The 26,667-nt window shown below is 57.7% G+C and overlaps 1 protein-coding gene across 2 annotated transcripts; it reads left to right on the forward strand.

Moving 5' to 3' along the window:
• The first annotated feature begins 5,743 nt into the window (after positions 1 to 5,743).
• ATP13A2 (ATPase cation transporting 13A2) lies at positions 5,744 to 26,654 on the forward strand. 2 transcript variants are annotated; one of them, XM_060141285.1, is made up of 29 exons: positions 5,744 to 5,908; positions 12,475 to 12,569; positions 12,700 to 12,882; positions 13,202 to 13,260; positions 13,432 to 13,546; positions 13,802 to 13,881; positions 15,445 to 15,522; positions 15,705 to 15,774; positions 16,661 to 16,795; positions 16,884 to 16,950; positions 17,267 to 17,398; positions 17,985 to 18,140; positions 18,656 to 18,766; positions 18,851 to 18,897; positions 18,986 to 19,174; positions 20,327 to 20,533; positions 20,953 to 21,048; positions 21,134 to 21,293; positions 21,412 to 21,532; positions 21,670 to 21,794; positions 22,606 to 22,766; positions 22,889 to 23,005; positions 23,107 to 23,186; positions 23,699 to 23,851; positions 23,942 to 24,038; positions 24,881 to 25,104; positions 25,192 to 25,343; positions 26,119 to 26,288; positions 26,379 to 26,654. In XM_060141285.1, exons 1-29 carry the CDS (start codon positions 5,899 to 5,901, stop codon positions 26,511 to 26,513), a joined length of 3,525 nt encoding a protein of 1,174 aa, XP_059997268.1. In that variant the 5' UTR covers positions 5,744 to 5,898; the 3' UTR covers positions 26,514 to 26,654. The 2 variants fall into 2 exon arrangements, with proteins under 2 accessions (XP_059997268.1, XP_059997269.1); XM_060141286.1 differs by having other exon boundaries at positions 13,805 to 13,881.
• The last annotated feature ends 13 nt before the right edge of the window (positions 26,655 to 26,667 follow it).

Below are 26,667 nucleotides of genomic sequence, written 5' to 3' on the forward strand. Positions count from 1 at the left end.
TGTTATTCTACTTTATTAACAAAAAAGCAAGCCTGTTCCTTGTACTTGCTGCAGTGGGATGTGAAGGTGCCAGAAGGAGGAGTCCTTGTCCTTGAAGAGGGGGCCAGGCCTCCAGAACTGAGCCACCATTGGGGGTGGCTACGATGGGGACAAGCGTAGAATTGGTGTCACGCAGGACCTGGGGCTTGTTCCCAGCTTTGCCATTCACCAGCTGATGACACTGGGCAAGTCCCTTCTCTTTGCTACTCCATTTGCCCATCTGTAAAATGGGATTCCTAGCTGTGCCACCCTCAGCCACCTGGTGTGAGGATACCTGCATTTACTCTGGGTGCTCAGTAAACAGTGGCTCGTCATTATACGGCACCCCAGTTTCTACAGCTTTCAGTATTAGAATTCTTCAAACCAAATCTTGGTAAGTTCTTTTCTGTCTCATTGAGGCCAGGTTACAGATACTTCCAGCACAGCTATAAACTCCAGTTAGTTCCACAAATGACCTCCAGAGACCTCCACGGGAAGCATGAATTCCCACCACTGCTGCCTTGGCTCTGACGCTTACTACAAAAGCGGTAACACTGAAAAAGCAAACAGTGTAAAAGTTTGTCAAGTTAAAAATGGAAACTCCTCAAGTTTCACATCCCCTGTTGACAGTTCACACATTTCCTCCAGACCTTTATGTCATTACATGCGCAGCATATGTAAAGTTTTTTTTCCCTTCAGAAATACGGTACAAAATATTGATATTAGCAACTTTCTATTTTGTCTTTTTTTTTCATTGTGGTTAAATACATACAGAATTTACCACCTCAGCCATTTTTCAATGGAGAATTCAGTGGTATTAAGTACATTCACATTATCGTACAACCCTCACTCCAGTCTATCTCCAGAGCTGTTATCATCTTGCAAAACTCAAACTCTGCCCATTAAACACTAACTCCCCATTTCTCCTCCTCTAGCCTCTAGCCACCATACTTCCACTTTCTATTTCTGTGACTTTGACTACTCTATCTCATATAAGTGGAATTATATAGTATTTGTCTTTTTTGTAACACATTTCACTAGGCATAAAGTTCTCAAGGTTCATCCCTGTTGCAGCACGTGTCAGAATTCCCTTCCTTTTTAAGGCTGAATAATATTCCATTGTACGTATGTGTCATATTTTGTTTCTCCATTGATCCATGAATGGACATTTCGGTTGCTTTCATGTTTTAGCTGTTGTGAATAACAGCAGCTTTCTACGTTTACCCCACGATATACAAGGGCCTCTGGTGCTAAAGATCTACCTGTGTGTGTGTGAAATTTATTTTCAACCTTAGCTTTTTAACCACTGGTTTCTTGCTCTGTAGCATAGATGCATCATTACTTATTTACCCATTTCCCCTGCTAACGCACATTCGGGTGGACCCTATTTTCACTCTTAGGAATACCCCAAGGCTGTTTTTAAGTTGTAGCATTGAGATCATCCTGGAAACAAAGGCTTCTTTTATCAGGAGGCTAAGAAAAACGTCTGACTCACCAAGAATGAATCTTAATGAGCATTTCTGGCTTTAAAAGGGGATGGTTCGGGCTTCCCTGGTGGAGCAGTGGTTGGGAGTCCGCCTGCCGATGCAGGGGACATGGGTTCGTGCCCCTGTCCGGGAAGATCCCACATGCCATGGAGCGGCTGGGCCCGTGAGCCATGGCTGCTGAGCCTGCGCGTCCGGAGCCTGTGCTCCGCAACGGGAGAGGCCACAGCAGTGAGAGGCCCACATACCACAAAAAAAAAAAAAAAGGGGGGGGATGGTTCAAAAGCACTAGTGTCTGGCATTGTGAGAGGTGAGGTGCTGGAGGTAAAGATGAACAAGATTTGTCCCCTCCCACCTAGGAGCCAAGTTCACCAAGAAAAAAGGAACAAACATTAAAATATTAGAAATTTAGAGAACACAGTCTTTGCCCTTATGTTAGCATCTAAAAATTCTCGGCCACCTCAGTAAGACCGCACAGTACACAGTCCTCAGATGTTAAAGCTCCAGATTCGGAAGTGAGAACTGGAAAACCCTCAGGGAGCCCTCCATGCCCGGGCTGGGAGGGCAGTAGGGCGAAATCTGCCTTCCAGGTCTGTTCACACCTAATTGGTTTCAGACAACCCCACGGAAGGTCGCATTCCTTGGATTCATGGGTAATTTGACTTTGCTTCTAATCACTAGACCTGTATGGAGAAAGATGGGGTTTTTTCTCACGACTAATTTAATGGCCTGTAAAGATGAGTTCTGCACCAGCCAGCTTCTGAGGAGAGGCTGGGGAGTTGCCACTTCAAATCAGCTTCATCAGACGTCAAGTTTGCAACTGTAGGTCACTCACCCCATTTAAACTCGAGCTAAATTAGAATATGTTATCAACTGATAGTTTAACTTACTGCTTATTTAATCTTTTATTGGATTGCAGGCAAATGTTCTATTTCAAGTCACAAAGACTTTACTAATAAAACTGCAGGCTTGAGCAGAGAAAGACAGTGTTTTGTCCTTTATGCTACTTCTGTTCTCTGATAGTGTCCAGACAATGTGCTTTCATTCACAAAAATCATCCTGTGGAATGCTTCAAGTTTCTCTAGGGCTGAAGCCAGCCATCCCTTCTTACCCGGTCTTTGTGCAAGTTGTTGAACCTCTGAGCCTCTATTTTCGTATCTGTAAAATGGGAATTAAGAGCATTTACCTCTCAGAATTGTGGGTAAAGTCTACATAAGAATAAATGTGAGTTCTCGCCAAAAAGAAAAAAAAAAGTAAATATGTGAGGTGTGGGTGTGTTAATTGATGAGGAAAAATCCCTTCACAATGTATATAGATATATCAAATCATCACATCAGACACTTTTTTTTTTTTTGGCTGCATTGGGTCTTCATTGCTGTGTGCGGGCTTTCTTTAGTTGCGGCGAGTGGGGGCTTCTCGTTGCGGTGGCTTCTCTTGTTGTGGAGCACGGGCTCTAGGCATGCAGACTTCAGTAGTTGTGGCTCACCGGCTCTAGAGCACAGGTTCAGTAGTTGTGGCACATGGGCTTACTTGCTCTGCGGCATGTGGGATCTTCTGGACCAGGGCTCGAACCTGTGTCCCCTGCATTGGCAGGCGGATTCTTAACCACTTCGCCACCAGGGAAGTCCACATCATACCCTTTAAATATCTTATGATGTTGTCAATTATACTTAAGCTGAAAAAAAAGAACTTTAAAAATAAATTCTTAACATATATGAGTTTAAAAAATAATAAATGTGAAAAGCATCTAGCTTGCAGTTGAGCAAATGCTCCATAAACTCAAGTTAACTGATTTGTCTCAAATACCTACTGTGTGGAAGGCTGAATCCTACTACAAAGGTGAATAATTCCCTGGGAATTCGCTGGCGGTCCAGTGGTTAAGACTGCGCACTTTCACTGCTGAGGGCCCAGGTTCAATCCCTGGTCAGGGAACTAAGATCCCACAAGCCACGCAGCACAGCCAGGCAAAAAAAAAAAAGGTGATTAATTCACAGCTCTCTGGACTTGAAAACTGGTGTATTTCCGACACAGCTGGCTAGAGTTAGAGACCTCCTGTTCAGAGGATGGATTATCTGTGCAAGACTAAAAATGCTCATTTCTCGTCTCCCACATCACACTGACTGCTGGGTGCCAGAGGGTGTGCCGCTGACTCCCAACACTCAAACTCTCTCCCAGCCTCCTCCTTGCCCGGGAAACTATATACAAGACAGACTGCTGAAACTGCACCTTATGTGTCTAGACAGCCATAATCTTGTCATGGGGTTTGTCACTAGGTGAGAAAATCCCTTCTGTTGCAAAAATCTAGTGAAACTAGAGAAACTGAGAAGTTTGGCAATGCTCTAGAATAAACCAGTACAAATTAGTGAATTCTCCAGCTTTTTGCCACTCGGACTGTTACCCAAAAACTGGGTTTACCTCTTGGTAGGTGTCGAGCCAAAAGACACAACCAAGGCAAAGGTCAGGAGAAGGAAGGATTTATTCTTTGCAGTGAGTAAGGAGAACCCCGGGATCTCTCCCAAAGCAGTGTCTCCCCAACAGCAAAACTGGAGAAGTTTTAAGCTGAGGGTACATACCTATTCGTGAAGGGGCTTGGGTGCTCGACAGAGTCCAAGCTTTAGTTGATTGAAGTCACGAGGGTCAGAAAAGGTCATCATCATCCCTCAGGTTCCAGTTGAGCATTTCAGGCTAATCTTCACCACTGAAACAGAACTGGGAGTCTTTACAACTGCTATCTTTGCTATTGTTACTTCTCTTGCCTGATAACAGTTGTCTATTCTTTTGTTCCCTTAAGATCATTAATTACTGAGACCTGTTCTAGGTCAAGGATTGTGGCCAGGCTTAGATCACAAAAGACGGCTTCTCTTATGTCAAGAAAGCCGTGCCTGGTTTTCTTTCTCTGGGTTCTCCTTACCCTACCTGGTTGCAGGACCAGGCATATTATGTCCTTCCTGTGGGCCCCCAAGGGAGCAACAGCCCCCGAAGGGAGTCTTCTCCATGGGTCCTAGCCCACAGATGACTGCAGCCCAGCCCACAGACCGCCCAGATGACCACAGTGAGGGCCACTTCCCCAAAGGTAACCCTGGGCAGAGGCGAGGCCTTCCACATCCTCTGTGGTTTGGAAGGAAGCTTCATCTGGTCTCCTGCCTCATGAAGACCGTGACCAAGCGGCAGGTGCAGCTCCTTCCCAGATGGCTCAGAGGATGGAGTCTCTTAAATGTCAAGTAGCAATATGAAGAATGAGGGACCAATCTTGCGATGCAGTCCCCAAGCCCCCTGCTTTTATGAAGCTTCTAGCCCAGCACCAGGATCTCAAGAAAGCAACTGGCTTCTGCCAAGTTCCTGCCACCCCATTTCATCTTTCCAGCAGCTTTCATTTCACAGATGAGGAGAGAGGCTCAGAGAGGGAAAGTGACTTTTTAAAGCTCACACAGCTAGACAGCAACTGATGCACATCCAAACCCAAGTCTCTCTGGTGCCAGAGCCCAGCCACTTGCCACTGTACCACACTGCCTCTTGGCAAGGGCATCGAGCAAGTCATTTATACAAACCTAGCCATCCTGCCTGCCATGGAAATCAGGGTTCCCCTGGTTAAGTGGTCTGCCAGACATCCAGCTAAGCCCTGGAGGAGGAAACAGGGGCTCTGAGAAGTTCAGTAGGCTGCCCTCACTGAGGCATCAGCAGAAGAAACAGGTCTTCTCACCTGAACTGAGTGAAGCCAGCCCCATCCCCCAGGTGGTCAACCTGCTCCACCAGCAGCCTGCCCCAGCTGAGCGAACAGCTCCACCACCCCCTACCTGCTCAGACCAAAACCCAGGGAGGAGAGGCATCTTTGATTCCATTCCTATACCTCCACCTCCCATGCATCAGCAAGTCCTGCCGATATGTACCCCTTTATCAAGTGTATGTATTGAGTTCTCGGTATGGACCAGATACTGTCAAGGCCTTCCCTGCTTCCCCTCTGGAGTCTCTCCCCCACCATTACTCTCCATCGCAGCTCTGTCTCCTTCCAGCCCTTTGTGTCTATGTGTTCATGTGTCTGAGGGCTGTCCTGTCGGATTCCCTGAGTGTCCTCCTCTCGATGTGTCAGTCTGTCCCAGGGCTGTCACGTCTGTCTCTCGGCGCCCCGCCCCTGCGTGCGCGTTGGGAGCGGCCTCGGACTACAAATCCCGGCAGCCCCCGCGGCGCGCGGGAGGACGTGGGGCCGCAGAGGGCGGGGCGGGGCTTGGCGGTGCGCAGAGCCTGACTGCGGCACCTTCGCCGCCGCTCCAGCCGCTGGGTACTGCAGGTGTCCCGAGCCGCCCAGCTCCGCAGCGCCCCGCGCCCCCGGCCTTCCGCCTCGGCCCCGACCGCGGGGCATCGCGACGCCCGGGCCCGGCGATGAGCGCGAGGAGCCGCCATGAGCGCAGGTGAGCGCGCAGCCCCAGCCGACAGGAACCGGGCGCGGTCCCCGGACCGCCCGTCGTCGCATCTGTCGTGGGGGGACACCCCCACCGCTGGGGCGCGGGCCGAGGGAGCGGCCCCCGGGACATCCCCTCGCCCGTGCCCCCCCCCCTTCCCAGAGAGGCCAGGAGCCCGGGGATGGCACCGCGCAGAGCCGTCCGCTCCGCGCCTTCCTAAAGCCCTGGGAGAGGAAGCGCCTGGCGCCGCCGTGCAAAAGGATAATCCGGGGGCCGCGGTGGCGGGGCGCAGGGAAGTGTCCCCGCGCAGTGACGGATGTCCAGGTGGGGGAAGAGACGTGGAGGCCGCTGCATCCAGGGCCTCTGAGCGGTTGTTCCTCTTGGTTGAATGAATGAATGGGGTTGGAGAAGCCAGGGCTCCTAAGTCCCTGGATCGGAGTGCCTTGGGGCACAAATGCCACTCCTGATCCCCTGAGTCAGGCCTCCAGAGCAAGCCTGTTAGCTCGCCGGTCCAGGGACCACACCCTCCATGTTACCTGTCCCAGGCCCTGTGTCTGGAGGCCACCCTTTCCAGAGTCTAATTCTACCTGCTGCAAAGGGTGCCAGTAGACCTCTCGCGTTTAGAAGGGTCTCATTTCCACGTGGGTCACTCAGAGCCTAGACCTCAGCCAAGGGCCACCAACGCTTGAGCATCTTCTCTGCAGCTGCAGACCCTTCATTCAGGTCTCTCCCTCCGGTCTCCCACCTTACTCCCCCCATCCCCCCTCCAACTCTAGGGTGCACCCAGGGTGAGGAAGGGGAAAGGCTGAGGACATATGGTCCCAGGACTCCAGATCCAAAGATCAGGGAGCTCCTGGCAGATGATCCCTCACACTCAGCCTGGCCCAGGAGAGGAGCTTCTGGCCACAGGAGAAGCACAGCAAGGGAGGAGGCAGCAGTGCTGCCCTGGGCCTCTGCCAGGTCATCAGGAGGAAACCCGTGCTTCCGCAGGAAACGAGAGATTCCCAAATGGCTTTGACGCCAGCCCCTCCGCTCTGCAGTATTCGTGGCATTGCCCCAGGGCCAGGGAGTCAGACTAGGTTCAAGTCTAATCTTGACCACTCAGAGCTGTGTGACTTTGGACATGTTAATCAACCTCTGTGCCTCATTTTAAATGGGAATCCTAATCCGTACTTTTGGAGAGGTGGCTGTGAGGATGAACTGAGAGGAATGTGTTCATTTAGACCCACTCATTTTCAGCTTCTCCCCTTGCAAGCTGTATGACCCTGGGCAAGGGATTTTGAAACTGTGTTCCTCAGTTTCCCCAACTGTAAAATGAGATGGTAATAGTCCCTCCCTCAGAGGGTTACGCGTGAAGATCAGTCACGGTTATTCAGAAGACCAATGCAGTCAGTCATTTGTGAAAGTATTCTCCTCCCAAGCAGCTGGCCTGAGCTGGTGGTACCAGAAGAGATCAGACACTGCTCCGACCTTCCTGTGCCATCCCTGGGGAGACATCCCTGCCATCCCTTCTGAGTGTTTTGACAGATGTTCTGCAAGAGCATGCCCTGGGCTTGACCTTGCTGGGAGACTAGAGTGTTCCACAGATGTGACTGCCTCCTTCCCCAGGTTGACGGGGAGAGCATCCTTGTGAAATGATGGGTGTGTGATAGACACAAGGAAGAACTTCCAGAGGCAATATTGTTTAGGTCCTGGGGGAAGTGATCCAGTGAGGGCAGCTCCAGATGGTCTCTGACAGGGCCCTTCAAGAAGAGGCTTGTTCCTCTGCACCTCCCAGCTGACCCAGAGGCAGGAGGTGGACACACTGACTCTTGCACCATTGCTTCCATGCTCTGTTATGTCCGCGAGGTGTACAACCTTCATTCATTGGTTCATTCAATAAATGGTTCCTGAGTCCCAGCCACATGCCAGGCAGTGTGAGCAGGAGGGCGATGACACCTGTGCAAGCCTGATGTGTTAGTGTCAGTGGGTGGGGGTGAGGTGGGCAGAGAGGATTTTGGAGCAAGGCCCCTTCCAGCTGCGAGACAAATTGGTGGGCACACTGCCTCTCTCAAGGCTCAGTTTTCTCATCTGTAAAATGAGATAAGTTGCTTGATTGTTGCAGGACGAAAGCAGATTGGCAGGAGCAAAGTGGCCCACGTGGGGTCAGTGCAGCACGCTGCAGTCCCATCCCCAGCACAGCTGCTGGCCTGAGGGTTTGAAGGCCCGGGGAAGAGCTGTTGAGTGCACACAGGGGAGCAATGGCACAGCTGTGGGTTTTCAGACAGAGCAATGGGAATGTAGAGGGGAGCCTGAGAAATGGGTCAGAGCGGAAGCCACACCTCCTTGGCAGGGGAGCCAGCAATGCCCTCCTGTACAGGCCATGCTTCAGGAACTTCAAACACCCCATGTGCCAGCTACTTTGGGGTTATGATCCTAGAGATGGGAAACGGAAGCCTGGAGAGAGGCTGAGTCATTTGTGAGAGAGCCAGGAGCACAGTGACTGATGGGGACGACAGCGATGGCGCTGGTAGTGCCGTGGTTAAGAGCGTGGACGCTGCAGCCGCACTGCCTGGATCCACGTCCCACCGCGTGCTGGCTGTGTGGCCTTTGGGCAGCTTACTTCACCTCTCTGGGCCTGAGTTTCCTAATCTGTAAAATAGGGATAAAAGTAGTCCCCACTTCACAGTGGTGAGGAATGAATGAATCGAGGTGTGTAAAGCCCTGAACGGTGCCTGGCCTGTGTCAGCCCCTGATAGCCCTGAGGTACTCTTTTTGTTGTTGTTTTTGGTTTTTGGCCGCACCGAGGGCTTGTGGGGGATCTTAGTTCCCCAACCAGGGATCGAACCCATGCTCCCTGCAGTGAAAGCACGAAGTCCTAACCACTGGACCACCAGGGAAGTCCCCCCTAAGGTGCTTTTTCTTCCTTACACCCCAGAAACTTGCCCGACAAGAACCCTAAAGGGGGTGAAACTACCCGCCCTGACCCACTCAAGGAGCAGGTCTCCAGGGCTGGTGAGGGGCTTCGGCAAGAAGGACAGCTGGGACTGTGGCCTTTGGAGGAGGGGACAAGAAAAGGGCTGGGGCTTGTTGGTGGCCAAGGACCTGAGAACCCAGGTTGCCAGATCGGGTCAGTTGCCCTGAATGCCTGTTGTTCTGCCCCCCAAGACAGGACCCAGGGCGAGCCTCCCCCGCCCCTGCGCAGCACACACACACCAGAGAGCAGAAGGGCCTCGGCTGTTGTCTGCGGGCTGTTGTCAGGAAGGGAAGGAAATCATGCCCTGACAAGCCTCCCTCACAGGCTGGACTGGCCGGGACCAGAGAGCAAAAGGGACCACCCCAGGGGACCCAGGCTGGGGTCTCTGAGCCCCAGGGCAGAAGGCTGACCAGGCCTCCTGCCCTCTGGCTTTGAGACTTTACCGTTGGCCAGACACCAGGATGGTTGAGAGCTACAGGCTTCGTGTGTATGTGTGGGAGTTCCCCAGAGACCAGGCCCTTTCTGGAGCTGGTGGCAGCTCCGTATATTTTCTGAGTCACCCAGTGGACCGGGGAGGGATTGACCGTGGGTGGAGCTTGGGTTAATTTGGGGTTTGAGTCCTCTTGTTTGAAAGAGGCCTCAGGTGGCAGAGGGCATATGCCCTGTTCTCTGGAAGTGCCCACAGTGGCCCCCAAAACACAAGATCTGGGCTCTGACTTCCTGGCTCCACCATTTACCAGGGGGCCTTTGTGACTCTGAGCCTCGGTTCCCTCATTTGTACAAATGGGAAAAATAAGCGTCCCCTCATCGAGTTGCCAGGGGGTTAAATGAGCTAATTCGCGTGGAGGGTGAGAGCAGCTCTTGTCACCTGGGACGTGCTTAATGGATATTGGCTGTTCTTATTATGGTAATTACCATAGTAATTATTATCACAGTCCTTATGTGGAGATATGGGGGGCTGCAATAGGACAGAACAGACTCTGCGTGGTCTGATGGGAATTAAAACCCACCCTGGGACTTCCCTTGTGGCACAGTGGTTAAGAATCTGCCTGCCGATGCAGGGGACACGGGTTCGAGCCCTGGTCCAGGAAGATCCCACATGCCGCAGAGCAACTAAACCCATTCACCACAACTACTGAGCCTGCGCTCTAGAGCTGGCGAGCCACAATTACTGAGCCCGTGTGCGACAACTACTGAAGCCCATGCGCCTAGAGCCTGTGCTCCACAACAAAGAGTAGCCACCGTAATGAGAAGCCCACGCACCACAATGAAGAGTAGCCCCCGCTCGCCGCAACTGGAGAAAGCCCGTGCACAGCAACGAAGACCCAGTGCAGCCAAAAAAAAAAATAAAAGAAAAAGAAACCCCACCCTGGAGTCAGCCTGCCTAGGATTGCATCCTGACACTACCATGTACTTGGCTGTGTGATCTTGGGCAAGTTCCTTAACCTCTCTGAGCCTAATTTTCTTCTATAAAAAGGGGATGGGGCTTCCCTGGTGGCACAGTGGTTGAGAGTCTGCCTGCCGACGCAGGGGACGCGGGTTTGTGCCCCGGTCCGGGAGGATCCCACATGCCGCGGAGCGGCTGGGCCCGTGAGCCATGGCCGCTGAGCCTGCGCGTCCGGAGCCTGTGCTCCGCAGCGGGAGAGGCCACAACAGTGAGAGGCCCGCATACAGCTAAAAAAAAAGGGGATAATTATTGTGCTTACATGGCAGGGTCATTGAGTTAACCATGTAAGAAGGACCAGGAGCAGAGCCCGCACGTAGTGGGGCCTCGGGAAATGTTGACTATCATGGTTGCTTTGGGGCTTGGAGAAGCTGCAGAAACCTAAGCGTTTGGGGACAGAACAGCTGAGGGGCTGGGGATGTTGTGACAGGCAGTTGCTTGGGACACCCTGGGCTTATTGGGTGGAACTTTCAGATCAGGCCTCTGCAGGGCTCTGGTTGGGAAGGAGGAGTAGGGAGCCCAGAAAACCAGCAGGTTGCCCCCCACCTTCCCTGCTTTCCCATCCCCCTTAATGAACTTCTCCAGAGGCTCCTGGGAAACATGCAGATGCTCAGCACCGCTGCCATTGTACCAGCAGGTCTGGGAGGGGCCCAGGCATCTTCATGTCTAACAGGTTCCCCAAGAGGTCCAGGGAGCACAGTTAGAGAAACCCTGACAGAGGCCATGAGCCCCACCCCGTCCCGGGCACCAGAACACCCACTGTCTGCTTGCTCGGCTAGGACCGCAGCACTACAGCAGGGGAGGCAGTAGAAAAAAACGAGTTTCTACAGTAGAGATGCCCACTGGTCTTCCCTGAGCCACAGTTTACCCATCTGTAAAATGGGGGTGATAGTGGGCCCTTCCTCACAGAAGGAACCTGTCAGCTGGGCCCTGGCACATAGCGGCTTCTCTCCTTGAGCCTTGGGGGCTTTCTCAGCTCAACCCTCCTCTCCAGCCCACGCCCAGTGACTGGGTTCTTCCTTCCTCCTCCCCCCATTTCACCTTCAGAGTGAAGCTGCCCCTTTCATGGCTGCCCTGACATTTTATCTGTCCATACTCGACTTCTCGGCATCTCCTCACTGCCAGGACTGTGCTGGGCATGAAGGTTGAAAAAGGATGAGCAGGGACTTCCCTGGTGGCGCAGTGGTTAAGAATCCACCTGCCAATTCAGGGGACACAGGTTCGATGCCTGGTCCGGGAAGATCCCACATGCCGCGGAGCAACTAAGGCCATGTGCCACAACTACTGAGCCTGCACTCTAGAGCCCGCATGCCACTACTCCTGAGCCCACGCGCCACAACTACTGAAGCCCACACGCTCTAGGGCCCGCATGCCACAACTACTGAGCCCGCATGTTGCAACTGCTGAAGCCCATGTGCCTAGAGCCTGTGCTCCGCAACAAGAAAAGCTACTGCAATGAGAAGCCCACGCACCGCAACGAAGAGTAGCCCCCTCCCGCCGCAACTAGAGAAAGCCCACGTGCAGCAAAGACCCAACGCAGCCAAAAATAAATTTTAAAAAATATAATAAATTAAAAATAAATAGGGCTTCCCTGGTGGCGCAGTGGTTGAGAGTCCGCCTGCCGATGCAGGGGACACGGGTTCGTGCCCCGGTCCGGGAAGATCCCACATGCCGTGGAGCGGCTGGGCCCGTGAGCCATGGCCGCTGAGCCTGCGCATCCGGAGTCTGTGCTCCGCAACGGGAGAGGCCACAACGGTGAGAGGCCCGCGTACCACAAAAAATAAATAAATAAATAAAAATGACGTCTAAAAAAAGAAAAAGGATGAGCAGCCCAGTCCCTGCCCTCAGAGTGTAGACCAGATGGAACGTGGGACACAGAGCTCCCAGGAAGCTAATAGCTGGAGGTGTGTGGGGGTGCTCTTAAAGCCCAAAGTGCTCAACAGGCCCCATCCCCCGACTCTGCGCCCACACCGAGTCAGAAATCGCCAGACGCACAAGGAAACAAGGTCCTACGAGTGAGGACCCACAGGACAGCCCGGTAACAGACCCGTGAAGACTCGAGTTACTGGATTTATCAGACCAGATTTATAAAATGACTGTGCTTAAGTCGTGGTTAAAGAAAGAAGGAGGAGCCCCCCCAACCCCCCCAATGACATTTCTCCCTTCTGTCCACAGACAGCAGCCCGCTCGTGGGCAACACGCCCGCCGGTTATGGGACCCTGACGATAGAGACATCTATAGATCCCCTCAGCTCCTCAGTTTCATCCGTGGTACGTGGGCAGGGGAGGGGCAGGGGCAACTCCAGGTGGGGGTGGTACCCAGGCCCACCCAGATACCCTGGCTTCCTCCTCCAGCCCCCGCCCACCCCACTACCTGGCCTGCTCTCGCCCGTGTCCACAGAGGCTCAGCGGCTACTGTGGCAGTCCATGGAGGGTCATCGGCTATCACATCGTGGTCTGGGTGATGGCGGGGATCCCTCTGCTGCTCTTCCGATGGAAGCCCATGTGGCGGGTGCGGCTGCGGCTCCAGCCGTGCAGCCTGGCCCGCGCCGAAACCCTCGTTATCGAAATAAGAGACAAAGAGGTGAGAGACGGGGGAGCAGGGGCGAGCCTGGAGCTGGAGTGGGGTGGCGGTGGCTCAGGGTTGCGGGGCGGAGGATGCTCGGGTTCTCAGCCCAACCTGGCCGCTGACGTTCTGTGGGACCTTACACAGGTGCTTCTCCTCCCTGGACCTCAGCTTTCCCATCTGAGCAGTGGGCAGACGGGACGGGGTGGGTGATTCCCAAGGAGGTCACCTCTATCCTTGATCCCTGCCTCCTCCAGCAGGGGCCACCTGGCTGTCGGGTGGGGCCGGGGAGGGGAGGGGTCTCTTCCAGGACTGAGTCCACACCTCCGTGTTCCAGGATAGTTCGTGGCAGCTCTATACTGTCCAGGTGCAGACTGAGGCCATCAGCAAAGACAGGTGAGGCAGCCCCATCGCCTCTTCCCAGGAGCCCCTGCTCCCCCTGCCCTCCCCCCGTGAAGGCTCTGATCCCGGGGTCTCCCATCCGAGAGAGGGAAGGTGGCTCTGTGGGGATGGGGAGGTGCTGGGGCAGCTCCCAGAACTCCATGGTAACCCCACCCCCGTCCCCAGCCTGGAGCTGCCCCCACAGACCCAGGCGGAGGACGGCCGGAGCCAGGCAGCTGTGGGGACACTACCAGAGGGGACATGGAAGGACACCGCCCGGCTCCACAGGACCGAAGAGGCAGTAAGTGGACAGCTGGGTTCTGGACAAGTCCTTGCCTGTCTCTGGGCCTCAGATTCACACCCTGTACAATGGGGACTGGACTCCAGCTGTTCTCTGGGCGCCTGTGGTTCTCTCGTCCCAATCGTCCAGGATGCTGGCCGATCACCTTCTACCCCTCCATGCCTCTCCCGCCTCTTTCCTGTGCCATCGCCCTGCCGCCCCCCACACACTCCTCCTGGGGCCGCCTCCAGCCCACCTCTCCTCTCTCCCACCCAGCAGCGGACGCTGCGCTACTACCTCTTCCGGGGCCAGCGCTATGTCTGGATCGAGACCCAGCAGGCCTTCTGCCGAGTCAGGTAGGGGTCAGGGCCGGCGACGCTACACCACGCCCACAGCGGGTGCTGCATTGGGCAGAGAAGGTGGCATGAGGTGGCCCAGCCTGGACTCCCCTCTCAGCTCTGTGCCTTGGCCCCCTCAACTCGCTGAGCCTGTCTGTAAATAGCTCATGAAGGGAATCCCGGCCTCCTAGGGTTGTTTTGAGGGTAAAGTATATTACTGTCATGTAAGGCTTGGCACGGCACCTGGCCTGAGGTGGCAACACTGCTGTGAATCAGACCGTAAGCTCTGGACTTGGACCTTCTGTTTGGCGTCTTGTACCTGCTCTGCCACCTACTAAGTGCTTGATAAATACGAGCTCAGTTTATGTCTTAGTTTGAGCCCCGAGAAGCAGACCTCAAGACGAGGATTCAAGTGCAGGGAATCTGTTTGCAAGGTGATGCCAGGAGACGTAGGGGAAGTGAGGCCGGGAAGAGAAGGCAGCCGGTGGAGGGGGCTTGACGTGGGCACCTGGAGCACAGTCCCTTGGGGATCCCTTTGAGCCAGTGTAGAGCACGCACCTCAGGGTGCCCTCACCCAAGGAGTGAGGAAACCAGGGGGTACGTACCCCTCACCTTCCTACCGTTACCGGTTGCGGAATACATGAACTCTTGCACAACTTCGCCCTTCCTAGCTCACGGGCAGACCATGCTTATGCAGCCAGGAGAAGCCCTCAAGCCAGGACAGGTGTTTCCAGTAAGAGGCTGCACCGCACAGACGTGAATTCCAAGGGGGTGTGGGGAGGGCACCAACAGCCTCTGCTACGTGAGAGGAATAGCAAAACTCGCTGACGTGGGACTTCCCTGGTGGCGCAGTGGTTAAGAATCTGTCTGCCAACGGAGGGGACACAGGTTCGATCCCTGGTCCGGGAAGATCCCACATGCTGCAGAGCAGCTAAGCCTGTGCGCCACAACTACTGAGCCTGCGCTCTAGAGTCCGCGAGGCACAACTACTGAAGCCCCGCATGCCTAGAGCCCATGCTTCGCAACAAGAGAAGCCACTGCAATGAGAAGCCCGTGCACTGCAAAGAAGAGTAGCCCCCGCTCGCTGCAACTATAGAAAAGCCCGCACACAGCATTGAAGACCCAACGCAGCCAAAAAAAAATTTTAAAAAATCGCTGACCTTTGTCACCTAGTAAGTGCCAGGAACCGTCCAAGCACTTTGCAAAACTTATCTCATTTAATCCACCCGTAGCCCTGTGAGGGAGATGCTGTCACCGTCTCCATCTTGCAGATGAGAAGTCTGAGGCCCAGAGAGGTTAAGTGACTTACCTAAGAAGGCATCATTGTAAAGAAAGCTCTAAATGTCACTAAATAATAGCGGCTGTTGTCACTGTTAAGTATTATCATCATCACTCATCGTTTTTCCTGGGTGAGATGGTTTGGGGCCCCATCAGAGGAACAGAAGGAGAAAGTTAGGCCCAGAGTTCGTGAGGGACCAGCTTTCTCCCGGGAGCTCGGTGTGGCAGAGGTGGGCCAGGAGGGGTGGGGGGTGCAGAGCTCAGACCCCACCACCCACACAAGTGCCTCTCCCATCCTCCCAGCCTGCTGGACCACGGCCGCACCTGTGACGACCTCCACTGCTCCAGCACCGGCCTCCGCCTCCAGGACCAAACCGTGAGGTGGGTGCTGCCCTGAGAGCTGGGGCCTCCTCTCTTACCCCCCTGGGTGTGGCCTTCTTCCAGTCACCTGCTTCTCTGGGCCTCCGTTTTCCCAGCTGGAAAGTAGGGCGCTCCATCACTGCTAGAGGGTCCAGCTGCCACGGCCCCTCCATCTGATGGCCCTGCCGCTTTTCCTCTTACAGGAAGACCATCTACGGCCCCAACGTGATCAGTGTACCAGTCAAGTCCTATCCCCAGCTGCTGGTGGACGAGGTAGGGCTGTCCCTGGGCCCCGCCCCAGCTCTGGCCTGAGCTGGCTGTGTGACCTGGGCCAGGGGCTTGCCCTCTCTGGGCCACCCTTACAGAGGCAGATTGTACCAACTGTCCTCTCCTCCGTGGTGGAGAGCTGTCTCAGAACCAGCCCCAGTCAGCTCAGGGAGAGGAATTGGAAGTTCTGGTCCAGGCTGGGACTGGGGCTTAGAGGCCAAGAGACAAACCCACACAGCCTGGGCTCCTGCTGTGTGCCAAGCGCCAGGCTCCAGAGTCTGGGTCCTTTCCGTGCATTACCCACTTTCACGGTCCAACAGCCTCGTGGTAGGGACATTCCGTTCACACATGAAGAACCGGAGCTACAGATTAGGGGACGTGGCATGGCCAAGGTCACATGGGGACAAAGGGAAGCCAGTGACCTGGACACACCTAGAGTACGCTGCTAACATCCCAGCCCTCTGAGCCAGGGGCAGACACCTGTGAGACAGAGAGGAGGCCTTGGAGTCTGGCCTGATGTAAACTCTAGTCGGTCACCTGGGAGCTGTGTGGTTTTAGGCAAGTGACTTAACCCTTCTGTGCCTCAGTTTCCTCAGCTGTAAAATGAAGCTGATGGTAGCATCTGCCTTGTGGAATTGTCCTCACCATCGTATGGCATTTAGATGATGTGCTTAGCAGGGGCCTGGCGTGTAAACACCCGTGTGTCCTCTTTAGAGCAAAGAAGCTGCTGGCTCAAGGGACATCTGGACAGGACTGACCAGGAGACAGGCCTGGCTTTCGTCCTTTGGCAACTGCCGGGCCCTCTGCTTCCGTGGGCACAGGAGGCCCAGCCTGCGGCTGGGCTGCCCTGGGGGACCTGGGCCCTGACGCTGCCTCCCCGCCCCTCCCCCAGGCACTGAACCCCTACTATGGGTTCCAGGCCTTCAGCATCGGGCTGTGGCTGGCTGACTACTACTACTGGTACGCCCTGTGCATCTTCCTCATCTCCATCGTCTCCCTCTGCGTGTCGATATACAAGACCAGAAAGGTGTGCGGTGTGAGGCGGATGGGGCGGGGCAGGCGGTGTCCGAGGAGACCTCCGCCCACCCACTCCCTGCTTGTCCTCCTGCCCACAGCAAAGCCAGACTCTGAGGGACATGGTCCAGCTGTCTGTACAGGTGTGCGTGTGCCGGCCTGGGGGAGGTGAGAGGCTGGGGGAAGTGAGAGGTGCGGGAGGGAGGGAGGCTGGGGGAGGGAGGGAGGCTGGGGGAGGTGAGAAGCTGGGGTGGAAGGGAGGCTGGGGGAGGCGAGAAGCTGGGGGTGGAAGGGAGGCTCGGGAGGGAGGGAGGCTGGCTGGGGGAGGTGAGAGGCTGGGGGAGGGAGGGAGGCTGGGGGAGGTGAGAGGCTGAGTGAGGGAGGGAGGCTGGGGGAGGGAGAGAGGCTAGGGGAGAGACGAAGGCTGGGGGAGGCAGTGGGGGAGTCCCCTCCAGGCTATACTGAGGCCCCTGCTTGCCCGAAGAGGAGGAATGGGTCGACTCCAGTGAGCTCGTGCCGGGAGACTGCCTGGTGCTGCCCCAGGAGGGTGGGCTGATGCCCTGCGATGCTGCCCTGGTGGCTGGCGAGTGCATGGTCAACGAGAGCTCTCTGACAGGTCAGTTCCTGCCCCTGGCCAGCAGCCTCCCATCCCCCCTGCCGGGCCACTGAGCCTCTCTGCCTTGTGTCAGAACGTTTAGATGGAGTTCTCTTTTCCCTTTGCTCAGGTAACAGTCCCGGCCTCAGCAGGTCCTACCCCTGCAGATGCTGGGTGAGGCACTGCTACTCTTTGCCAGGCAGCGAGCTCAGGGCTTTACAGAGGTTAAGCCCTCTCGTGTCAATATCTTATTTGAACTATAAAAGTAACACAGCTTGTTACAAAATAATTCCAACAGAAGGAGAACACCGGCCCCCACCCTGGCCCCCCACTCTGCCCATGCTGTATGCTCACAGCTCTTTCTGGCTCCCCTGAGAGATGGTTCCTGGAAACTGGCTGCACACGTCCCAGGATTGTCTCACTGTGTCTGTGTCTTTTGCCCTCTCTGAGCTTCAGTGTACCTCTCTGTAAAACAGGGGCAGTGATTTCTTCACACATAGTTACAAGCGTTAAATGAGACCTAGGGCTTCCGTAACAGTTCTAGGCATAAGGCTTGGTCTTGTTGGTGGGAGGGACCAGCATGGGCCTCATACCACATCCCTCCCAGGGGAGAGCGTTCCAGTGCTGAAGACCGCCCTGCCGGAGGGACCGGTGCCCTACTTCCCAGAGACCCACCAGCGGCACACGCTCTTCTGTGGGACCCTCATCTTGCAGGCCCGGGCCTTTGTAGGACCCCATGCCCTGGCAGTGGTGACCCAGACAGGTAACGAGTCTGGGAAGTGGGGAGGGGTGCTGGGCCCAGCACCTAGAGGACAGGTGACACAGAGCCGGGCAGGACCCATCTCTACCACTGCCCTGCTGTGCGACTCAGGCACGTCCCACCCCTACTTGGGATTGGCTGGAGTGGGCAGGGACGGGGCAAGAAGGAAGGAGCGCATCCCTTAAGAAGAGAGCAGTGCTGTACATCTCCAGCAGGCCCCTGCCACGTGTGAAAGGGACCCAGTGTGTCACCAGATTTGACATTTTTCAGCGAAAGACACACATCTGGATTTTAAGTGAAACCACCCAGTTTGTAGATGGTACTACTAATTCCTTCTTTACTAAGCTTATGAAGGCTGGGCAAGGCCTGTGGCCATCCCGTGTGACCGCCAAACTGGGTGATTGCTGACCCCAGGAGCGTCAGGCCTTACAACCCCAGAGGTGTGGGTGGTGTGGGGGAGGGGTGGGGTCATCCTGACCCTCAGCTTCCCCTGCCTCAGTCTCCCCATCTCCTCCCAGGGTTCTGCACGGCTAAAGGGGCCCTGGTGAGCTCCATCCTGCATCCCCGGCCCATCAACTTCAAGTTCTATAAACACAGCGTGAAGTTTGTGGCTGCCCTCTCCGTCCTGGGTGAGTGGCCCCCCGCACCCCACTTTGCCAGTGGCCCCCGGAGCCCTGTCCCCAGTCCCGCTGAGCCCCTTGCTGTCTCCTCAGCTCTCCTCGGCACCATCTACAGCATCTTCATCCTCCACCGCAACCACGTAAGCCTTGGGGGCCGGGCGGGGGCTGCCACTGGGGGCCCAGGGCCCACCCGGCCTGGCCCTTGGCATTCACAGTGCCCCCTGCCAGGTGCCTCTGGACGAGATCGTGATCCGGGCTCTGGACCTGGTGACGGTGGCAGTGCCGCCCGCCCTGCCTGCCGCCATGACTGTGTGCACGCTCTACGCCCAGAACCGGCTGCGGAGCCAGGGCGTCTTCTGCACCCACCCGATGCGCATCAACCTGGGGGGCAAGCTCCGGCTGGTGTGTTTCGACAAGGTGGGGGCCGTGGGGTGGGGGACACGGCCAGGCCCCCCACACCCACATCCCTCATTCAGCAACGTTGACTGAGGGCTTGCTGAGCCCAGCGCCCCACCGCCTGCCCGTGTACCCCTGCTGCGGACACTGGCCACTGCCAGGTCCTGTCCTGGGATGGAAACACTCAGAGGCACCCTCTCCCCCAGCTCCCACCTGCATCAAGCTCACAGTCTGAAGCATGAAATGTCTAAACTCATTTCATTTGTTTGTTTGAGAACCATTGAGGGCCTGCTGGGTACCCAGGGCTGCTGTCAACACTGGGGATCCAGCAGTGGCCCACACAGAGATGTCCCCACCACCATAATGAGTGAACCAGGGACCACAGAGAGCTGCAGATGGTGATGGGTTCTGGGGAGGAAGCAAATGGGGTACGTGATGGGTGGTACATGGGGGTCACTCCCTTAGAGGGCAGTCAAGGAAGGCTCCTGTGGTCCCTTGTTGACCTCTGAGGGGTGGACCACACTGAGAGGAGAGCAGGGCTGGCAAGGTGGAGGGGAAGAAGTAGGGTGGCTCATGGCTCCTTGGAGGAACAGAGCGGTGTGCCTGGGGCTCGGGGAACAGTAGGGAGGGGGGCAAGATGAAACGGGCAGAGCCCTGATCCATCAGAGGCGGGTGGGCCCTGGTGTGGAGTTTGGACGTTATTTAAACTGAAAGGGTGGGGCTTGGTCGTCTTCGCAGAGCTCCCAGGCCAGCGAAGGGGCCAGACGTGTAACTGAGCCATTGGAATATGGTATAGGAAAGGCAGGCATCTGTTCACTCATTCATTCATTCATTCATTACACCGAGAGCTGTACATGGCCAGGCCCTCTTCTTGGTACCACAGTGAACAAATGATGGAGTAGTAAAGAGGCCATGGGTGGGAACCCCGAGCAAGCACTACCTGACCCAACTGCAGGGTTAAAGAAGACTTCCTGGGGGAAATGATGCCAGACCAAGAAACACCGCGGGTTGGGGAGGACAGCCTGGCAGAGGGACCTGCTTGAACAAAGGTCCAGCTCTGGCTCCTGGGGTTCCCATGGGCCCCGCCTGGCCAGGGGTGTGGGCGCCCACCGCAGCAGGGCACAGCTCACCCCAGGACTCATCACTGGCCCGCCCGCTTCTTGCCCCCTGCAGACAGGCACACTCACAGAGGACGGCTTGGACGTGATGGGTGTGGTGCCCCTGAAGGGGCAGGAGTTCCTGCCACTGGTCCCAGAGCCCCGCCGCCTTCCCATGGGGCCCCTGCTCCGGGCACTGGCCACCTGCCACACCCTCAGCCGGCTCCGGGACACCCCAGTGGGTGACCCCATGGACCTCAAGATGGTGGAATCTACTGGCTGGGTGAGGAGGCCGAGCCCTAACTAAGCCCACCCAGTCTTCATTCTAGGCCCTCCAGGGGGCGCCTCTATCATGCCCACCACGGAGAATAACAATGGCCAAGGCCTAGTGCTGAGCACCTACCCTGTGCCAGGGCTCTGCTGCACGGGCCTCGTCTCAGTACTGCTCCCCATAGCCCCAGGGAGGTAGCTTCAGACCTGCTTCACGAAGGAAACTGAGGCTGAGGGCGATTTGGAATAACTTGTCCAAGGTCACCCAGCGGCTTGTAAATGGCAAAGCCAGAGTTTGAACTTGGGTCCTCCCAACTCCACGAGTTTAACTTGAGTGTCTCCCACTGCCTCTCTCCACGGGCCGAGGATTGGCTGCCCCAGGCCAAGCCGGCCCCCGGCCCCCGGTGTCAGCGTTCTCTGCCTGCCTCCCAGGTCCTGGAGGAAGGATCGGCTGCAGACTCGATATTTGGGACCCAGGTCTTGGCAGTGATGAAACCCCCGCTTCAGGAGCTCCACCTGCAGGGCATGGTGAGCTGAGGGGGTGCCTGTGGGGCGTGGGCTGGGAGGGGTGGGCTCCACAGGCCAGCCCCTCAGCTGCCCCCCAACCCTACAGGAGGAGCCCCTGGTGCCAGTCAGCATCCTCAGCCACTTCCCCTTCTCATCGGCTCTGCAGCGCATGAGCGTGGTGGTGGCGTGGCCGGGGGCGGCTCGGCCCGAGGCCTGCGTCAAGGGCTCCCCCGAGCTGGTGGCAGGCCTCTGCGACCCCAAGACAGGTGAAGGGGGAGGGCCCCAGAGCCTGCAGGTCGGCACTGGCACGGAATGGGGTGGGCGCCCGGCCCGTGTCGCTGCCTCCACCTCCCCGTCCCAGTGACACCTGCCTCTCCCTGGCAGTGCCCACCGACTTCTCCCAGATGCTGCAGAGCTACACAGCTGCTGGCTACCGCGTGGTGGCCCTCGCCAGCAAGCCGCTGCCCATCGCACCCAACATGGAAGCAGCTCAGCAACTGACAAGGTGGGCCCTGGGCACTGAGCCTACGGCCTCGCGAGGGCAGAGGGGGGCAGAGCCCAGGGCCGATGCCCCTGCCCAGTGGCTGGGGAAGGGGTCGTGGCCACTCCATGACCTCTGACCCGGGTCTGCCCACCCTCCAGGGACACAGTGGAGTGGAAGCTGAGCCTCCTGGGGCTGCTAGTCATGCAGAATCTGCTAAAGCCACAGACGACACCCGTCATCCAGGCTCTGCGGAGGACCTGCATCCGCACCATCATGGTGACAGGTACCAGCAGGGCCTGGGTTAGGCGGGCAGAATCTACCCCATCCCGGGCAGAGATAAGGGTACCTGGTGGTGGTACCTGGTTATTCTCAGTGGTGGGCATGATAGAGACGCCCCCTGGAGGTCCTACAATGAAGACTGGGTGGGCTTAGTTAGGGCTCGGCCTCCTCACCCGGGGCATCTCTTTGGGCCCCTGCCTCAGGCCTGGTCCTTTTCAGACATTTCAGGTATCTTCACAGTCTCCCTCCTGAGTGATAATTGTCACCCCAGTTGACAGATGAGGAAAGTGAGGCTCAGAGGAGTAGAGTGACTTCCAAAGAGTCTGGGGCTGGTGTTGGACAGCCTGGGTTCCAGCTCAGCTGCTGGCGACCTCTCCCCAAGTTCCAGTTTCCAACTCTGAGAAATGGGGGACGTTAGGTCAGCCTCAAAGGTTGTGACAATTTCATGGAGCAAGAAAAGAAAGGTTCAGGGGACTTTCCTGGCGTCCAGGGGTTAAGACTCCTCGCTTCCAGTGCAGGGGGCACGGGTTCGATCCCTGGTCGGGGGACTGAGGTCCCACATGCCGCATGGCGTGGCCAGAAAAAAGGTACACGTAGAACTCCAACCCAGGCTCCCGGTTTCTCCTAAGACCTTTGATCCCTAGTTTTATAGACAAGGAAACCCAGGTTCAGAGACACTGATACCCTGCCTGAGCTCACTGAGCCAGTCATGGCAGACAGATTCTGTCCGGCCTCAATTTCCCCATCTATACGTGTCAGGGTGAGGATGGCCCCCTCAGGAGCAGCTGGACCCTGACCTTGCCCCATACCCCCAGGGGACAACCTGCAGACGGCGGTCACCGTGGCCCAGGGCTGCGGCATGGTGGGCCCCCAGGAGCGCCTGATCATCGTCCACGCCAACCCGCCTGAGCGGGGCCAGCCTGCCTCCCTCGAGCTTCTGCCAGTGGAGTCCTCTGCAGCCGTGAACGGGGCTCAGGTGAGGCTGACCCCGAGTTCCGCCACAGATCCCACCCATGACCCCACCCCTGTGTCAGCTGTCCCGGGCCCCAGCTCTCAGGGTGGGCAGGGGGAGCTCAGCTGAGCTTCCCGGGCCCCCAGGATCCTGACCAGGCCGCAAGCTACACCATGGAGCCAGACCCCCGATCCAGCCACCTGGCCCTCAGCGGGTCCACCTTTGGTGTCCTTATGAAGCACTTCCCCAAGCTGCTGCCCAAGGTAGGGCTGCCCCGGACCTCCCTGGTCGCCCCACACCTCGCCATGCTCTGCTCCCTCCTCTTGGCTGCCTCAGCCCCTCCCCTGTCTCCCTGTGCTCCCAGGTCCTGGTCCAGGGCACCGTCTTTGCCCGCATGGCTCCCGAGCAGAAGACAGAGCTGGTGTGTGAACTGCAGAAGCTTCAGTGAGTGCCTGTGGGGGAGGGGCCTGCGGGGGCCCAGCTGGCCCATATGTCCCTGCTTCCCACCCCAGGCGTTCAGGAGCCATCAGCCTCAGAGAGCCCAGCAGGCACCCCCGGGTCTGTCCTGCTGACAGTAGTACACCGCCCTCAGTATCTGCAGGGGATTGGTTCCGAGAGTCCCTGCAGATACCAGCGTCCACAGATGCCCGAGTCCCTTATGCAAAATGGCGTAGTACAGTCGGCTCTCTGTATCCATGGATACAGACCCCGTGGATGCGGACCCTGTGGATACAGACCCTGTGGCCACTGTAATTGCATCTATTTACTGAGCACCTACTGCGTACCATTTACTGAGCATTTCCCAGGCACCCGGCGGGCAGTCGGGATGCAGCCGTCCCCGGGTTCTGCCAGCCGGCCCGGGAGGTGGGTGGGCCATTTCGCAGCTGAGGAGGGCCCTCCCGGGCTCAGAGCCAGCACGTGAGTCCGGGCCGCGCCTGCCCTCCCCTCTCCGGCAGGTACTGTGTGGGCATGTGTGGGGATGGCGCCAACGACTGCGGGGCCCTGAAGGCGGCTGACGTGGGCATCTCGCTGTCCCAGGCCGAGGCCTCAGTGGTCTCGCCCTTCACCTCGAGCGTGGCCAACATTGAGTGTGTGCCCATGGTCATCAGGTGAGGCGGGCAGGGGCCTGGTGGGGGGCGGGGTCTCGGCAGGGCCCGTCAGCCGGCCTGGGCCCCCTCATGCCCATACCCGCTCCCCAGGGAAGGTCGTTGTTCCCTGGACACGTCGTTCAGCGTCTTCAAGTACATGGCCCTGTACAGCCTGACCCAGTTTATCTCTGTCCTGATCCTCTACACGGTGAGTATCTGCAGGCCCCGTGCCGGGCCCGGGGCGTGGACCTCAGCAGCGCGGTGAGGAGGCCGGCAGGCTCTGGAGTCGACAGCGTGGCCTCAGATCCTGCTCCAGCCGCGTGGTTTAGGCGCTCCGGAGCCTCGGCAGTGAGGCTTGTCTGAGATGATGAAAGCACTGAGCAGCTGGTGCACAGTAGGTCCTCAGAAACGGGAGCAGCTGTCCTGTGCTAGCGTTTCATCCCTGTCCTCTGGGAGTTCCCCATCTTCAGGGGGGCCTGAGACAGAGCCCAGGCAGGGGCGAAGGAGGCAGAGGCAGGAGTGGGACACCCGAGGCCTCTGCCCCTTTCCCATGAATCCGCCCATTCCCCGCTCACGCTAACTCAGACCTCGACTGTGCCTCCGGCCTCCTGTCCAAAGGGTATCACCCACTCCTCTGCTCAGAGCATGCGTTGCTCGCCCGCACTGGAAACAGGTGACGCCATGGGGCACTGCAGGCCTTGCGCCAGCTTTTGTCCCTGTGTCCACCTTAAACCTGAGGGCAGGAACTGTGTGTCCTCCAGAAACCTTGGGGCTCCACAAGGCAGAGCCTCAGCCTCCCTCTCAGGCCGGTAGTTCCCATCGGGTCAGCAGGGATGCCTTCTCCCTCAGACGGGGAGAGGGGCTTCCTGAAGGCAGGGCCGTGTCTCCTTCATCAGATTGGGAGTTCCCAGAGGCAGGAGGGTGCTGTCTGCCCATCAAGTTACAGGGCAAGAAAACACCTTCCCCATCAGACTCCTTAAGGGCAGGGCTGGTGCGTGTCCCATCAGACTAGGAGCTATCCTCCCCTCCGCCCTCCCTCCCTGCCGGCAGGTCAACACCAACCTGGGCGATGTGCAGTTCCTGGTCATCGACCTGGTCATCACCACCACGGTGGCCGTGCTCATGAGCCGCACGGGGCCGGCGCTGGCTCTGGGTCAGGCGCGGCCGCCAGGGGCCCTGCTCAGCGTGCCCGTGCTCAGCAGCCTGCTGCTACAGGTGGCCCTGGTGGCCAGCGTGCAGCTGGGGGGCTACTTCCTGACCGTGGCCCAGCCCTGGTGAGTAGCAGGGAGCTCACCCCAGATCCCACCCATGCCCCGTCCTCCTCACCCTCGCTCCCTGACTCCCGGTCCCTGTGCTCCCAGGTTCGTGCCTCTGAACAGGACGGTACCCGCGCCAGACAACCTGCCCAACTATGAGAACACGGTGGTCTTCTGTCTGTCCAGCTTCCAGTACCTCATCCTGGCCATGGCCGTGTCCAAGGGGGCGCCCTTCCGCCGGCCGCTCTACACCAATGGTGCTGCTGTGCTGGGGGTGGGATGTGCTGGGGGGGTAATGGAGGGGAGGGGGGATGAGAGGGAGGGAGGGGGGGATGTGATGGAGGGAGGGGGGATGAGATGGAGGGAGGGGGGATGAGATGGAGGGGGGATGAGATGGAGGGGAGGGGGGATGAGATGGAGGGAGGGGGGATGAGATGGAGGGAGGGGGGATGAGATGAAGGGAGGGGGGATGTGATGGGGGATGAGATGGAGAGGGGGATGAGGTGGAGGGAGGGGGATGAGATGGAGGGAGGGGGGATGAGATGGAGGCAGGGGGGATGAGATGGAGGGAGGAGGGATGTGATGGAGGGAGAGGGGATGAGATGAAGGGGGGGGGATGTGATGGAGGGAGGGGGGATGTGATGGAGGGAGGGGGGATGTGATGGAGGGAGGGGGGATGTGATAGAGGGAGGGGGGATGAGATGGAGGGAGGGGGGATGTGATGGAGGGAGGGGGAATGAGATGGAGGGGAGGGGGATGAGATGGAGGGAGGGGGGATGAGATGGAGGGAGGGGGATGAGATGGAGGGAGGGGGGATGAGATGGAGGGGAGGGGGGATGAACTGGAGGGAGGGGATGAGATGGAGGGGGGATGAGGTGGAGGGAGGGGGATGAGATGGAGGGAGGGGGGATGAGATGGAGCGAGGGGGGATGTGATGGAGGGAAGGGCTGTGGGGCTGGTGCCTGTGGGGTCCCGTCGGGCACGGGTGTGAGTGTGCGGGGCTCCCTGGCTGATGGACTACCCCCCCTCCAGTGCCCTTCCTGGTGGCCCTGGTGCTCTTGGGCTCTGTCCTGGTGAGCCTCCTCCTGGCCCCCGGCCTGCTGCAGGGGCTGCTGGCGCTGAGGAGCATCGCCGACACCTACTTCAAGCTGCTGCTGCTGGGCCTGGTCGCCTTCAACTTCGTGGCGGCCTTCATGCTGGAGGTGGGGCCCGCCCCGTGCTGGGGTGGCAGGGGACTCTGGGGGGTGGGACTCAGCCACAGCTGCCCCCTGCGCCCTCCCTGTCCCCGGCAGAGCGTGCTGGACCAGTGCCTCCCAGGCTGCCTGCGGTGGCTCCGGCCCAAACGGGCCTCCAAGAAGCGCTTCAAGCAGCTGGAGCAGGAGCTGGCCGAGCAGCCCTGGCCACCGGCCGCCGGGCCCGGGAGGTAGCGCAGGCCCGCCGGCCGGCACCCTAAACACTGGATCTCCCTGCTTCTGAGCCACCGGCCAGGACCCATCTCCAGAGACACCACTGCCATCGCTCCTGCAGCCCTGAGGTTGGCGGTTGTCACACTCATGTCCCACGTCTGCCCGGCCCAGCCTT

The sequence above is a fragment of the Lagenorhynchus albirostris genome, chromosome 2, assembly GCF_949774975.1.
Source record: "Lagenorhynchus albirostris chromosome 2, mLagAlb1.1, whole genome shotgun sequence".
NCBI lineage: Eukaryota > Metazoa > Chordata > Mammalia > Artiodactyla > Delphinidae > Lagenorhynchus > Lagenorhynchus albirostris.